Consider the following 16,731-nt stretch of genomic DNA (forward strand, 5'->3'; position numbering starts at 1 on the left):
GCTATCATTTAGTTTAGAATCCTTATTAGAGAGATTAATGTATGTTTAAAATATTTCAAAACATCGTTAACATCCGATATTGTATTGTTATTTTCCAGTGATATTGAACATAAGCCACGTATTCTTCCAATAAAAACAGATGATTAAATACACAATGTTAAAATGTGTCCCAACTCGGTATTTCAAAATCCTCATGAGCCACTCTTGGGGCAAGTGAAATCAAATTTCATATTCTAAACAGTCAAGAACATCTCTCCCACACTGCGCGTTATGCAATTAAGATGACGCAGTGCATCCAAGTACGTCGCTTTCAATTTTGGTAAGATCTAAAACACTACTGCCGTAATTGTAGAATTTAATAAATGGTTTCAATTTCTCTGACCACGTTCAGCTCTTATTTCAACAATTAGGGATTCCTTATTCACTAAACATACTAAAAGAAACAGAAAGAAAAGAAACATGATGATCTCTGTGAAATACTTTATTGAGTGAGGCTTTTGTAACATGCGTTAAGAACATGGTCACAAACACTCATCTAACTGTTTTCTAAAGAAATATTTTTTTTACTTATTTATTAAACCCTCTATGTTCATTTAGGAAAGTTCAAAACCAATTATAGTTATACTAAGTTGTTAATGGTGCAAATCATTACGCAAACACTTATTAATTGGAGTACCAGAAATCTTACGAACAATTTTAGAAACAGTTAGTGTTGACTTCAAAGGTTAAAAAAATAAAATCTAGTATAGCAAGTTATGAGAACTACGGCATGCAGTACCATTCACCGTAAGGATTAAATGAAATACAACCATATATGAAATACATACATTTTAAGTAATTTATGAAATACAAGCATTTCAGAAAATGTATGAATTACCTTACATTTTGAGAAATGTATAGAATACATTTTTTTTAATTATGGAATACATAAATTTCAAGAAATTAATGGAATACGTACATTTTGAAACATGGATTTGCATACATTAGGCCTAATGTAATTTATTATGTTTTTCGTGGTGTTGTTTTGTTTGTGTTTGGTTAATATGCGTTTGAGCGTTTGTGTGCTTGTAATTGTTGTTTGTAAGGGTTGTTGAGGGGGAGGGGGTCTCATAATTTAAAACATCTCAAGAAAGTAATCATATAGACATGTTTAAACACCCTAGTCGTTATGCATCGTCAAAATCCACTGCATATTTTTTCTCTATCACTAAAATATATATTAGAAGCAGAGCGTATTTGAATGGACGTGGATTCCGACAACGGCCGTACAAATCATTGCTGAGTTATAATTTATGTTTTATATAAACGTATGATAAGAAGCTGCTTAAAATTCGCGAAAGTTAAAATATCCGTATGAAACCCGCGTCCGATATGAATTAAGCTTCCGTTTTAGTCAGGGCAAGTAATGCATCCGCCAAGCGGATGATGTCATCCATCGTGTTATAAATAGACACGGAAACTCGAACCATTAACTCATGACCAACGTAGACAACAGCAACTTGCACGTCATACTTGTCCAGAAGCAGTTTTTGAAGCTCTAGGTTCTTTCCCATGAATACTTGAGTGACTGCAGGCGTTTCCTAAAACAAACGAACATGTTACGTCACACATGACGTCATCAACATTGGAAGGGAATTACTACGTAGTATACTTATACTATATAGAAGCGCTCCATAGCCTGTGATTTAAGTATATAGAGAGCCTGAATGCCATACAATGACTAACCTAACCTTGGTGCATATTGTTTACTAACAATGTAGCTTTTATCAAATCAACACAGTAATATCCAACCACGTGATGACAATGTTCTAAATTTGTATTTGCATTGTTCATGAATTAAATACGCATTTGAATTGCTTGACATGTTCTCTGTACTGTACGCTTCAAACGAAATATATGAAACCCACAAATAGCAAAGAGTATCCTAGATTATGAAAAACTACCTTGAAGTCGGAAAATCCGGGGATGAATGGGAGCGCAACGATGCACTGGTACAATGAATGCATTGAGTCTGGAACTTGCAAGCGCTTCGTGCCCCATTTCTCTTCCAAATACGTGACTCCTTTGTACAACAGGGTAGAGTTGTATTCGTTGATTTTCTCCTGTAAAAATAAGCATGTATGCGACTGAGGAATAATATATGTCATTTATATTTTACAGAACCCCACGTCGTTGCTCAAAATGAAACTATTTATAAAAATAAGACTGTTGTTTGTTTTTACCGATTATGACTTGTGTCAATCACGTGTATTTGTAACTGCCTACATTTTAATGCATTTCGACTGGGTAAGTTTTATTTGAATCAAATTATGTGTCCATAATCAATGCCACAGTTTGGAAGTGTTCAATAACCAGGAGTTAAAGTTATAGTCTAAAGACGGGAACGGCATGCTGGATTCATGCTGAAATTCCGTCCATTGTCCGGAGATTCCCCTTTCAACGATAGACACTTATATAACCACGTACCATCACTTCTACGAAAATTGAAGTTTATCACTTCCTACACAGAGATGAACACCTAGAAAGGATGAGGAGAGGTCCCCTTACTGTGACAGTCGATAAGGCCATTCTTAACCAGCCCTCCTACTTCAATAAAATAGATTGTCACTTCACATCTTAGTGTCTGATTGCTGTCACACATGCTCAAACCGTAGTCACCAAGGCAGGTCTGCATGCCCTCAGTTTGATAATGAGCAATAATGGTTGAAGTTAAAGTTATAAAGTTATAAACATACGCTTGGTACCCTTATTAAAGTCTGTATAGTTACGCACTAACAAAATTCATTTTCGAATTAATTTGTACTATAGGTTTCTAGCCTCAAACCTTCGATACAGTTATTCATTTTCATTTTTCATTCATTTTGCAGCGTCCATGCCGGTTAATGCCGTTGTGTTATTATAATGTGAACGCCGTTGAGTAATTTAAATGCAAATATTTTGAGTTACAACATAATTCATTTAAATGGCGTTGTTGTTGTTGTATTTCTTAAAATGTTATGCACTTAACTTTTTAACAATACAATTGATATATACTAAAATAGCTTAGTCAGATTCAAAATTGACATCTACCATTGCATATTTTATAAGACAGAAAACTTAATTTATTTGCGCATGCGTAACCATGATGCCGTCCAGGGACTCGCCTTACAATGTCACACTATAAGGCTACTACTTACCAGGCCACCCACGCGATTTATATATTCGATCCCGTTCGCTGCACAGATATAGGGAATGTCGTCTTTGGTACCTGCAACATAAACCAACTTACAGTAAAGAATCATAATATTCACACAGATAACACGTTTCATTGATAATATTTTGCACATATCATATATTTTTTACATCATATGCTTCACAGATTATTATTTTTACGTAACATATATTCGCAAATAACAAGACAAGAAAACTATTCATTCAGACTTGCACAGTGTACATCGGCTAAATACTAGATATTTCACATAAAATTGTGTAACAGGGATAGACATAGTACTAAAATAAGCATAAGCAGCATCGTATACGGGTACGAAAAGGCTAGGTAAAATACTTGTTATATATGGAGGATTAGTATTTGACGTAAGGTTACGAGATTATAAATGTTGTTTTTTCTTAGAATAAGAGCTTCTTTTACAAATTAGGAAGTTCACATGTATTCGTTCTATTCAGCAATTGGTGGAATTTATAATTAGAAGGCCTAATGTTATAACATTTCTTAAGATATTTTCTCCTAATATCAATATATAAAGGAGAGTTACAAACAAAATGAAACTAATCTTCGACGTCTAATTGTTACAACATAGGCAATCAAGTTCGTTTTGTGGTATGTTTTGACCACGATATCTTTAAGTTTGAATTCTAAGTGTCAGACTCGAAGTTCGCAGCTTTGGTGTCTTTTTGATTAAGGTAATGAATCTCAATAATTTTCGTAATCAAACGTAGACTTAAACACACCGTAAAATAGAGCTTTTCTCAACGGATCAAAACCACTCTTGTGTATAAGTATTTATTACGACAGTTTTAAAATGTGGTATAAAAAGTGTAACATCGATGGAGCTTGGATTATTAAACACATATTACGAACCGTAAGATAATATTTTTCAAGGAATTTTTATGTCCCCCACCACTATAGTGGGGGACATATTGTTTTTGCCCCTGTCTGTTGGTCTGTTGGTCTGTTGGTTGGTTGGTTTGCGCCAACTTTAACATTTGCAATAACTTTTGCAATATTGAAGATAGCAACTTGATATTTGGCATGCATATGTATCTCATCAAAAAACTAAATCAAAGCGGCGCACAAGGGGACATAGTGTTTCTGACAAACACATTTCTTGTTTTTTCGAAAATCATATTTTTCGTAGAACATATTTTGTCAGAGATATTCCACTCACATGTGAAGAGAACAACCGCATTTAAATATATGTACACGTGCACATAACGATCAACCGAGAACATGATTTTACAGCATTAAAAAGAATGGTTGCGATCAAGACATTCATAGAAAAGGCGAAGTTTATTAACACAGATAAACACACATCCCAATAAAATAGCTGTTCATTCTGTTGGAAATTCGAGGTTTGGTGCATATGTTTGTTACTACATTTGAGCCGCGCACTGTGAAAAAAAGCTCAATAAATGAGCGCAAGGTATCGTCTCAGATTAGCTTGCACAGTTCGCACAGGCTAATTTGGGACGACACTTTCCTTTTTTAAGAATTTTTCCGTTTAAAATAAAGTCTCTTATATACGAAAATTCAATCAACGCGGAAGATGTCGCGCCTGATTAGCTTGTACGGACTGCCAGGGCTAATCTGTAACGATACTTTTCGCACATGCATTAAGCCCTATTTTCCCAGAGCGAGGCTATTATTTAAGACAGCGGAGGACAAGGGACTCAGTGGGAAAACAAAGTCGTCTTTCTGAATGCTGTCTTAACTGGATGCAACCACTCAAAGGCAATAGCAGTCGTTTTATAACCTTGATCCAGAGAGCACGTAAAAATTTACACACAAAAAATGATATTGACTGACAACGTTTTCATGCCATTATTCGTTAGTCTAAAATTTACAATTTACAAGCAAAAACATATTTGTTATTTCGAGAAAACATCGTTGGGAGAAGTCTTCGAGTACAACGACAGCGCTTGCTTGTTGTTTCAACAATTGTACTTTAATTTCTTCATAAATTCGTGTTAGAAATTATTGGTTTAGCTAACCACTTTAACGACAACAATAGCATATTTAAATCTTATTTGGGTGTCAAATAATAGACATTTTAACAGATATAATGGCGAAAACCACTGCAGAATCGGTCTTCCGGGATCTTTTATTAAAACTTAGATGCGATCAAAAATTAAAAAAAAACAATATTGGTAACGACAGTATTTTTGGTAGAAAAAGTAAATGCGGTGAGGCGTTTAGTATGTTGATTGGATTGTTTGTGGTATTTTCTATGTTTGTTATTTGTTAATGTTTGTTATTTTGTTACGTGGTGTTGGTGGTTGTGGTGAGGGGCAGAGAATGCCGAGTTGGTGGTGCTGGTGGTGGCGGCGGCAGTGGCAGTGTCGGGAGTAAAAGAAGTAAAGCTATATAGTCATTCGTAACATGATATTTTCCATATACACTAACGAACCAAAATGATATTACAGAGAAACCAGGTTGCTCAATACTGTAAAGGATAGTTAAGTTTACGGTCTGTTAGCATCAGACCCAAATTAAATACTAAAGCACTTTCTAATTATATGATCAAACAAAATTATTTACAATGGACGCATATATTAAACGGTTAACAGTAAAGTCAAATAAATAACTTGATCCCAAAAATAACGGCTGTTTGCTAAACTGGTCGTCAAAGTTGTGTGTTACCAGGTTCTGTATATTTTACCTTCATATCCGAACGCCTCGTGCAGCCCTTGGTGCTCGAATGCAGAGGTAACGAGAGGTCTGAACCAGGCGTGCTGGCGGCTCGGGTTGCGCCAGATGATCGCAGCGGAGCGAGGACAGAATACCCACTTGTGCAGATTACCTAGACAACCAACGAAACAGAGATGAAATGCATAAGTTTAAAAAAGGTTCAAACTAAATAATTTAGATGCCCCAGCCCAATATTAACACGGTAGTCCCGGATCGCTCCGAATTCCTCGGACCAAGATCCTGGCCGATCCTTGGATATTTTTAAATGTTTGAGCGTCGACGGTCTTCCAAAGATCATCTCACGGTGACAATACGATATCTTAACGGACCCACCCGTACCAACACGGACAGTGCCGGCAGCAACACGCAATCAACACGGCGCCTACACGGACTGTCCCGGACCAACTCGGCAGAGATACGGATAGCCCCGGATAAATACGGACCAACACGTCATATACACGGACCATCCCGGACCTACACGACAACGACACGGCAGCGATACGGACCAAACACGACTTGCCCCGGACCGACAATAATTTACATAAAAGCAGGTTGATTGCCGGTGATTCCATCAAGTTGACTGTCCGGCTAGCGCGGTGGTTGGTACAGGCGCTTATCACCTAGTTGATCCGGGTCAAATGCCGTTCCCGGCAGCATGTGAGTTTTGCAAGTGGTCGCCACACAGGACATGTGGGGTTTCCGTCGAGTACTACGGCTTACCAAAACAGAACAATATTAAAATCTTTAAGTAAAAAAAGATGGAAATTGAAGTTATGATTCTAAATTTGTCCAAAACTCGCCATCAGCTTCACAAGTAGAACTACCAGCACCTTTAAAAAGAACAGGGATCGACATGGCCCATTTTCTCATATGGCTCAATGAAACCCATATGTTGTACACGAAGGGCAGGAAGATATACAAAAACACGGCAAAGAACACAGACCTCTAGAATTCTAACTCGGCAGAATTTAGGTTAGAAATATCCATTTTTGTTACAGCTTTTCAAGTGACATTTCTTTGGAACACCTTTTAACGTCGTGATGGGCACTGCGAACAAGGAGAAAGAACGGACAAAGTAGAACACTGTAATATAATAATGGTACGCAAGGGGTGCAAAGAAGGAGCAACAGAACACGCAGTTATATAAAAATGAAAAGCAAGGGGCAAAAAAGAACAAAGTAGCCAGCGGTAATATAACTATTGTACGCAGGGGAAAGATGAAAAAGTCACATTCAGTAATATATTTATGATACGCAATAACCAAATAAATAGCAAAGTACCAAATACATAGCAAAGTAACGCATAGGTATTATCATCACTAATACAAGATGTTGTACAAAAATGGCTACCGGTACCTAAGTCTACATCTATACCTGCGTAGAAGTCCGCGTCGATGTCCTGTATATCCGGTCGCAGCTGACCGGGCACGTGCGCCGCATCCACGAACACGACCGCCCCGTGCGCGTGACACACGTGTACGATACGCTTCACTGGCATCACCACCGCCGTGGGGCTCGTTATGTGGTCTGAAATATACAATGATAACGGGGGCCGCGCTCTGTGAAAACGGGGGTTTAATGCATGTCCGCAAAGTGTCGTCCATAAATTGGATTTTCGTCAAGAACAGTGTTCCTTTAAATAAAAAATACAATAAAAATAAAAGTGACGCGTGTTAATGAATATTTCGTTAAAAGGATGTGTCTTCTAAACGAAATTCCAGTGTTTGCGGAAAGTGTGGGGCCTGATAAGCCTGTGCGGACTGCATACGCTAATCTGGGACGACACTTAACATAAAGCCAGCCAAATTTTCCAACCAGAACGATGCTAATAATCAGCTAGGAACCAACCGACAACGTCATTTTCTGTTTTTAATACAATGACAGGCTCAGAGAGGCAGAGCAGTAATGTTTGTCAAACATGATCCATTGGTTTTGACCGTGCTGGGCTTCCAGCTACTGACACTCCGCTTCAACCACAGCTACAATGAGCTTCTTTCAGCTTTAATCTACCTGACAGCAAGATTGCTCACGTGTCCTTCAACCCCGAGGGCGTGTACTATTCTCCAAACAGAGTGTGCAATGAAGCCCCTGCAACAAACTTCCGCTGGATAGTTAAATGTATGTCAGCACCCCTTTCCCATCTACAGTTCGTAGGCTTATTCATTTATATGTTCTAGTGACGTCTCCACCCCCCCCCCCAACGCCTACCACCTCTTGGAACAAATGAAAACATCAGTGCAATGAGCGCTATCTAAACTGAAAGATTCTGGTTGAGAAAAAAATCATCTACCAGTCATCATATTCTGCTTAATGTAACATAGTTGGGCTTGTTGGTTGCTACTGCGCAGTCTAGCGCTTTCTGTCTTGAATTGACTTTAGGATGCCCTAGAGTGTGGACTGGTCTTTTCCTAGCTCCCAATCGTTGCATAATATGAGCCGTGCTCTGTGAAAAGGGGTTTTAATGCATGTGCGTAAAGTGTCGTCTCAGATTAGCCTGTGAAGTCCGCACAGGTTAATAAGTACGACACTTTCCGCCTAAAATAGATTTTTGCTAAGAAGAGACTTTCTTTAAACAAAAAATATCATAAAGCGGAAAGTGTCGTCCCTAATTAGCCTGTGCGGATTGCACAGGCTAATCTGAGATGACACTTTATGCACATGCATTAAACCCCTTTTCACGGAGCACGACCCATAGTGTAATCATAATGATAATAACATGAATTATGGTAACTATTTAGCCAGTTTATGAACACATTTGCCCATTTTCCTGGAGGTAGTAATTGTAACTATCCATACACCTAAATACGGTTGTTGAAACGAGAAATGACATGAAGAATCGGTGTTTGTTGTTGTTGTTGTTGTCAAAGACACAAATCAATCTTCTGTTTCAAATTTACAAAAAGTACTCAACAAGAATGTCTATCCACAAAGAATTGCCTACTTACACTAACTGTTAAAATCGAAAAAGAGGATCGCTATGGAAGCAAACAAAACTACACGAAAATAAACATGGTGATTTTAATCCATGCATCGATTTTGGTGAAAAGAACAAGAGCCAGCAGAGGTTTGACTTTTATAAATTATATTCCAGTTAGTAAAGAGTATTTAAACAGAAGAGTTGTTTATCTACAAAAATCCTTCATCCTACCTTGATCACCTCACTTTTTTAAATGTTTATATCCCGTCTTGTTACTACTGGCATATATCATGAAATGTATAGTCTTTAAACACTGCCACTTCCATGTGTAAATATTGATTCTAATGAGAGAAACTATATAAGAACTTGATTCTTTCGTTTCAATCCTTTTCTGCTTATATTGTGTAACATCTGTATAAATTGTACATGCCATAAGAAATAAATATGTTTAAACTATCTACAAAAATTAACAATATCGTCGATGATAAATGCTGCATCATGTCTGACATATGAGAACACATTTTGTAAGTTGAAAATATTTTTGATATTACTACGCAAAGTTAGATGCAGTTAATGTAATCTCTTTTGGCTATTGGTTTAACAATTAAACGGTAGTTTTTAATGCTGCAGGATAAATAGAATACTATGTTAATGTCAGTGTGTAATAGCATGACTTATCCAGCAGTTCATCAAACAGACGCCATTTTATACCTTGGTACGTTTATCGAAATTTCTCGGGGTATATGGAAAATACACCTCGTTCACGTGACCGCTCTAAGCCATTGGGATTAAGTCATTTTTTGTAGAAGGTGAGATATACACAAAGCTGATATGCCATACTAAAACGGGTACCCAAAGTGAAAAATATTGTCGATCAATTTGTGTAATACCGCTTACCAACTATAACCAGCTTCACTTCCGGATGCTGTTTAAGGAAGTCCTCATATTTCTGTACCACCTCATCCTCGCTGTTAATTGGGAAGTTGATGTCCAGTGAAAGAGTCTGCGCGCCTAGACAATAGAAGAATCAAAACGCTGAGTGCATTTAATGACTAAGGGAAGTCGTACCGAGAATAATAAGTGTCACTTTCGGTTGCCGCGAGAGGAATAGTAGTAACTATTATTAAAAAAAACGCCCCATTCTCGTTGTGGTTGTGCTAATGATCATAACCGATGGGGTATTGTATTCGTATTCAAATTAAGTGACCTCAAATATGTTGTCAAAAGTAAATTTAGTTCAAACTGTTTGTAGAGGTCCGAAAAGGGTATTTTCTCAAACTGTATAGTCATCAGAAGCTGTAAGGATGTGAAAGAAAACAAACAAGAGCTGTCAGAGGACAGCGCGCTCGACTTTTCGAGTGCTTGACAGTATAACGTAAGCCATCATTGAGAGCGGGGTATAATGTGGGTGTGTGATCATTTAATAGATGATCTTTAAAAAATAAGAAAACAAAAAATAATTAAAAAATGGGGTGATGGGAGAGGGGGGTATAATGTGGGTGCAGAGCTCCAGATAAGGGTCGTATTTTCGTAATTACGAATTATTTTCATGTCCGTTACGTATTTATTTTAAAATCTTGTCGTACCATTAAGAATTACAAAATCAAGTTACGAATATTATTTTTACATCGGTTCGTTTCGTTTTTTTATTGAGTTCTTTTCGCGTATTAAAGATCTTTGCGGTGCTTATATAGAATGGTTATCGGGTTTGTATAACAAATTATTTTTTCCAATAAAAGCGGCGTATACAGTCTATCTGTCAACAAGGGACAAAATTGTCACAAAACCAGGTTTTCATTGTGAAAAAAAATCTGATAAAGGGAGAAAACTCAAACTGAACTTTTGAAATGAACAAACAAAATTAACCCCCTTTGTAAGTTTTTTTTTTAAATCTATTTTTAGTCGTGGCGACCTTGACATTGGAGATATTGACGTGATTCTTTCGTGCGACACACCGTCCCATGATGGTGAACAAATGTGCCAAATGATTTTAAAATCTCACAATGAATGACATAGTTATGGCCAGGACAAGCTCATTTATGGCCATTTTTGACCTTTGAACTCAAAGTGTGACCTTGACCTTGGAGATATCGACGTAATTATTTTGCGCGACACACCGTCCAATGATGGTGAACAAATGTGCCAAATGATTTTAAAATCTGACAATGAACGACATAGTTATGGCCCGGACAAGCTTGTTCCGCCCGCCCGCCAGCCCGCCAGCCCGCCAGCCAGCCAGCCAGCCAGCCAGCCAGCCAGCCAGCCCGCCCGCATTCGCCAATCTAATAACCAGTTTTTTCCTTTGGAAAACCTGGTTAAAAATCAATGGCGGCGCCCAGAGAACGTCCTAAAAAACTGCAAAGCGTCCAAAAACACGCTTTTAACATATTGTACGCAAAGTTAGCCGAAGTTAAATGTTAAGAAAGACATTATAGAAAAGATCTTATACGATGTTGTATGTTCAGTTGCCGACACAGTCGGAAAAGCTAAACAAAAACGCGACACGACGGGTCCAAACTTACCACAAAAAAACATTGAACGAGTGGAAGGGACAAGTCCCGTGGCTAATTGTTGAAAAGATTGAAGGGGAGACCCGTTTTAATTGTGAAATATGTAAAAATTCATCTAAGGCATGCAATCTAAGCACAGTTTGGGCATATAAAGGTATTTAAAAAATAAATCTTTTATAATACTGAAAAGACACTGTTGAACTCGCATAAATAAAGTTTTTTTGCATGAAAATAACCATTATTATTTATTTTTAGGTCATTTAGAAAAAATAAGAATTATTTTCCAAAACTTAGTAGTTACGTTTAGAATAAAATTTCAGAGTTAAGAATTCTTTTTGAAAATGTGGTAGTTATTTAAGAATTTCACAAAACCTTATCTGGAGCTCTGTGGGAGTGTGATCATTTAATAGATGATCTTTCAAAAATAAGAAAAAAAATAGGGGGGATGGGGGGGGTTCTCGGGGGGAGGGGCGTGGGGGATGGTTTGGGTGGAGTGCATTGTGGTATGTAAGGTAAGTGTTGTTTTCTCAAACTTTAACATAGATTTATCAATAATATGCATATTCTAAGTATAAAAGGGGCCATAATTCTGTCAAAATGCTTGATACAGTTGTCTGCTCTTGTTTATAGGTTGGGGTCATGTTGGTAAACAAGCATGCACAACATGAAAGCAATATGTCAAGGGACACAGGAAATATTTGGGGTAGTACGCACACTTTAATATAGATTTATCAATAATATGCATATTCTAGGTATAAAAGGGGCAATAAGTCTGTCAAAATGCTTGATACAGTTGTCTGCTCTTGTTTATAGGTTGGGGTCATGATTGTTAACAAGTATGCAAAATATGAAAGCAATATGTAAATGGACACGGAAAATATGTGGGGTAGTACGCAAATTTTAAAGTCACTATCACGCTCACCAATATATACGGCTACTGTACTATGCTATATAAAAACATTCGACAACAAGTAGTACCATACGATGGTAAATTACAATAGGAAGACCCTAAAAACAAGTAACATTGATGTAAAAACGTTATATTACAAGCATTCGGCAAGTTTTAAGCATCTAAATATCTAAATATCGTTCCACGATGTAATTTACTTTCGCTTTCGAGTCAGGATCGGATTCATTCGGGTTGCGTTCATTTGCATAATTTATACAAGCCATTTTCGCATTCGCTAAGTTCCAGTTACCCAGAATTCATTTTGATTTCACAGAATGATTATTCATGAGAGCTACGTCATGCTTCCGACGCTTACCGTATCCAATCTCGTGTTCGCCCGTAAATGTTCGGATATTTCACGGGAGATATAAATGGAATTATTTGTGGCCACAAAAAAATAAAAACGAGCATTTTGCATCTCGTTAAATCAATTATACCAGACAACATCTAACGTTGAAAGTTTGCATTTTGCTAAAAGGAACATTGATTTTCTTATGGGTTAGCTTTATTTAACGAAATACTCGATATTTTTGAGCTTGATTGTTACTTTAACATAGATTTATCAATAATATGAATATTCTAAGTATAAAAGGGGCCATAATTCTGTCAAAATGCTTGATACAGTTGTCTGCTCTTGTTTATAGGTTGGGGTCATGTTGGTAAACAAGTATGCAAAATATAAAAGCAATATGTCAAGGGACAATGAAAATAATGGGGGTAGTGCGAAAACTTTAACACTTGCACGCTAACGGAAACGGAAACGCTGACGCCGGGGTGAGTAGGATAGCTCCACTATATATATTTCATATATAATAGTCGAGCTAATAAAAATGAAAGATATGGCTTAATGTAAGTGTTATGTGTGCCTCGTGTACATAAGCGGAAACCACAGAGATCAGAAAAGAAACTTTTCGTTTATTTTAAAAAGTGTATTGTAGTGCAAGCGATGAACATAAATATAATGTATTTTTTAAAATAGTTTTACACAACGTCAAACTCATCTCGCTATGATATACAATTAGATATAAAACTGTTCATGTTCTGAGACATCGAACGGTCGTGCGGGTCCACACATAATGCAGCCTCAGGCGCGGAAGTATTACATAAACTTTAAAATACAAAAACACTCGAATGGTCGGGCGTTGACCAACGAGTACAGTTTACATATACTTTTAGAAACACCACTGGCAAACACTATAAACAGGAGCCTCGAAAATGCACATCCATATTATTATGTTAAAAAAACACAAACAAAATATGAAACCAAGGCGAATAGAAACAATAGAAATAACAGCAATAGTAGCAGCAGTAGTTGCAGCAGTAGTTGCAGCACCAGCAGTCTCGGTAACAATTACAAGCACGACAGAAGGAACCTAATTGACGCACACATACCGTTCAGAGACGCCGCTGTCGTGGCGCGCGCGGCGACGTTGACGGCACCGTACGTCAGCGAGTTGACAAGCACAGCGTCACCGGAATGGAACGGGAACGTCTTCAGAACGGTATTGGCCGCTAGAATATAGTATCAAGATTTTATTGGAATATTGGCAAAACGCCTTTGACCATTTAAATACAAATAAACAAAATATAGCCAAAGTGCATCAGTACAATACAAACACGATTCTGTTTATAAACACAAACTACTATGAGAAGTGTTCAAACATCATGTACAAAATTGTTTGAATTAAAATAAGAGCAAATAAGTAATATGTAGACACTATATTTAGGGTTTCATAAAATATGCATTTGAGAAGCATATAGATAACATCAGACTTCCGGTAATGGCGGAGTAGGTTACGAATTTTGAAATGGAGAATAAAATAAATAATAATGGTAATCTAACGAAACTTTAATGGTTGTGCTGCAAATGTATGCTACTGTAATACTCGAGCTACAAATGCCTGTCGCCCGACTATTACCTTTGGTGACGTTTTGTAACATGAAGGTGTCCTCCATACGTATACCCATGAACTCTGCCACCCGACCTATAGTGGCCTTCATGTAGCCGTACATGTTGTATCGGAACCAGGTGTCCGGGTGGCTCTCCATCTCAACAAGGTACCTGAAGGTTACAACATACTAATGAGTCGCAATCTGGGAAAACTAGGCTTATTGCATGTGCGTAAAGGGTCGTCCCAGGTTAGCCGGTGCGGTCCGCACAGGCTGATCAGGACAGACACTTTCTACAAAGACTTGCTTCGTTAAGAAGCGACCTCCTTAAAATTCAAAATCCATTAAAGCGGAAAGTGTCGTCCCTGATTTGCCTGTGCGATGCATTTAGGGGTGTTAAGCGTAGCTATGGAGCCTTTATACCTACTTCCGCCCAAATACACTTGTAGTCGGCGTCGAACAAGGCCATGAGGATTATGGAATAGTGACCTTTGTAGTTGTAGTACAAGGAGCCACAACGCCGATGACACTGTATGGCGATCTTTTTACCGTCCAAGGCACCACAACAGTTGTGCAGCTGAACTGCTTGGCGATCTTCCTCCACTCATCTGGCGTTTCAGGACAGTAAATTAGTTACATGACAACGACGCACACTGACAACCAAGGCATAGATACGGCGGTCGCCGGACTGCCGTGTTGGCCTCCCGGATCCCCAAGGACAATGCCGGACGTTCCAGGACCTACAAGGATCGACACGGAGCCACACGGCGGCTACACGTTTACATGCCGAATCGGGCCGGATATATCCGGCATCTGTATGGGACTTGGGCTTTAAATGAAAAAATATAATTAACGACTAAAGGAGTATTATTATGTATCATTATGTTTTAGTTATATCGCCTCGCATATTTAACTTGAAAATTGTACCTTCATCAAACAGTGACTAAATTGTATAACAAAAAAAAAAGTTAAAGGTAGCATTCCTCACATGCTCACATGTATTTGTGTCTAGATAGCAAGTATAACGTTGTCGGTATTATTTTTGTATTATAAGTTCTTTGAAAATACACAATGTATTTTTAGAAAGATTGCACATTACTTTTCATTTCGATAATATTGTCGATTTTATTGTGTCATGTATATTGTTTTCTTATTTATTGTAATAAAACGTTTGTTATAGTCTATGTTTAAAAGTCCTTCATTGAATAATTGTTTCAATACATAGACTAATAATGCATTCAATACTTTTTAATAGTTAGAAATAGTATAATTTATTTAACATGTTCAGTTGTTATACAATAATATAATATAAATTTAGTTTTATAATACATAGATATTTCGTATTTCTTTTTTGTGTTTATCTTACCGTTCTATCTGGGCTACCGATTCTGGAAACATAAATACTTTTTAAATTATGTTCGTGTTTCAACCAGACGGTGTAATTTATACATTATACTATTAAACTATATATTTATTTATTTCCAAAAGTGAGCTTTTATATACGTTTGATTCATTAATAGCTGTAATGTGTACCAGAAAATTTATATTAAATTCGACGTTTGAAAAGATAAAGTCACAAAACTATAATATCAAAAAATAAAACCGGAGTAATTTTGATTGAGAATCATTATATAGTTTTTTAAAACATTATCCAGACTTTCTTTATGTATATTGGCTGTGTTTTCCACATATGCCTATATTGGCTGCGCTTTGACTAGTCCTTCGATCGTTTTATACCCGCCCAAAATTAACATGACTTGAACCGGCCACCATACTGTAGTTGTTAAACGAACCGGTTAACGCTGGTTAGCAGGTGATACGACTGAAACATAAAGATCGTATTTAAGTCAACACTTACCTAACCTGCCGTTCGTGCACACATCTCGGCATGCTACCGTACGATCCGTGGTTTAGAAACACACTGTTCGGTCGTAGCATAAACTCCTTTCGAATTTCATTTCCGAATTCCGGAACAGCCTCAAGTTTGTTTCTTTCAGAAGCAGGCCCATTGTGTGTTACGTTGTTTGTCACTTCTCCATTAAGTGAACATTTCTCCATGTGGTTAGATGTTTCGACTGCTTCTTCATTTTTCAAAGAAGCCATAATATTAACTCAGACTCGATCAAGTATATAATCCAATACAATCAATACACACATGTGACAAGTTCGTTATCTCTAATCAGTCGTAATCTAGTATATGATGTACGGAAGTGCATATGGGCAATCACTATTTATATCAATCGTATTTATATATATGGTGATTTTCATTTTACAAAATAGGAGTATTCGGTGGTCGCTTTCAATTAAATATGTATCAATACAATTTTATAGAAGTATAAAAAATTAATTGGACATGATGCTTTGTTTATCGAAAACAAAATGAAAAGAAACATGTAAGTAGCTGATATCTGATATATTAATGATATTTAAAACATAGCTATTAGTTTCTTTAATACCAGAATATCACAAATATCTACCTTAGGAACTTTCCTTAAACAGGTCGTTTACCGATGCTGCATTACGAGAGCTCGATTGGTCATTGTCGGCTCGATTACTAATTT

The 16,731-nt window shown here is 37.2% G+C and overlaps 1 protein-coding gene across 4 annotated transcripts in view; it reads right to left on the minus strand.

Moving 5' to 3' along the window:
• LOC127863521 (uncharacterized) overlaps nucleotides 1-16,358 on the minus strand; it is a 32,432-nt gene extending 16,074 nt beyond the window's left edge. Inside the window, exons 1-11 of one of the 4 annotated variants that reach the window (XM_052403065.1) lie at nucleotides 16,029-16,358; nucleotides 15,537-15,558; nucleotides 14,598-14,999; nucleotides 14,200-14,342; nucleotides 13,673-13,792; nucleotides 9,719-9,832; nucleotides 7,279-7,431; nucleotides 5,877-6,017; nucleotides 3,177-3,247; nucleotides 1,944-2,102; nucleotides 344-1,580 (exon numbers count right to left, since the gene is read on the minus strand). In XM_052403065.1, coding sequence (XP_052259025.1) covers nucleotides 1,377-1,580; nucleotides 1,944-2,102; nucleotides 3,177-3,247; nucleotides 5,877-6,017; nucleotides 7,279-7,431; nucleotides 9,719-9,832; nucleotides 13,673-13,792; nucleotides 14,200-14,329 — 1,092 coding nt within the window. In that variant the 5' untranslated portion in view covers nucleotides 14,330-14,342; nucleotides 14,598-14,999; nucleotides 15,537-15,558; nucleotides 16,029-16,358 and the 3' untranslated portion in view covers nucleotides 344-1,376. Of the gene's footprint in view, nucleotides 1-343; nucleotides 1,581-1,943; nucleotides 2,103-3,176; nucleotides 3,248-5,876; nucleotides 6,018-7,278; nucleotides 7,432-9,718; nucleotides 9,833-13,672; nucleotides 13,793-14,199; nucleotides 14,343-14,597; nucleotides 15,000-15,536; nucleotides 15,559-16,028 lie in introns of those variants that run through there. The other 3 variants (XM_052403066.1, XM_052403063.1, XM_052403064.1) reach the window with 3 other exon arrangements.
• Nucleotides 16,359-16,731: the final 373 nt, after the last annotated feature.

Source organism: Dreissena polymorpha, unplaced genomic scaffold (genome assembly GCF_020536995.1).
Source record: "Dreissena polymorpha isolate Duluth1 unplaced genomic scaffold, UMN_Dpol_1.0 chrUn012, whole genome shotgun sequence".
NCBI lineage: Eukaryota > Metazoa > Mollusca > Bivalvia > Myida > Dreissenidae > Dreissena > Dreissena polymorpha.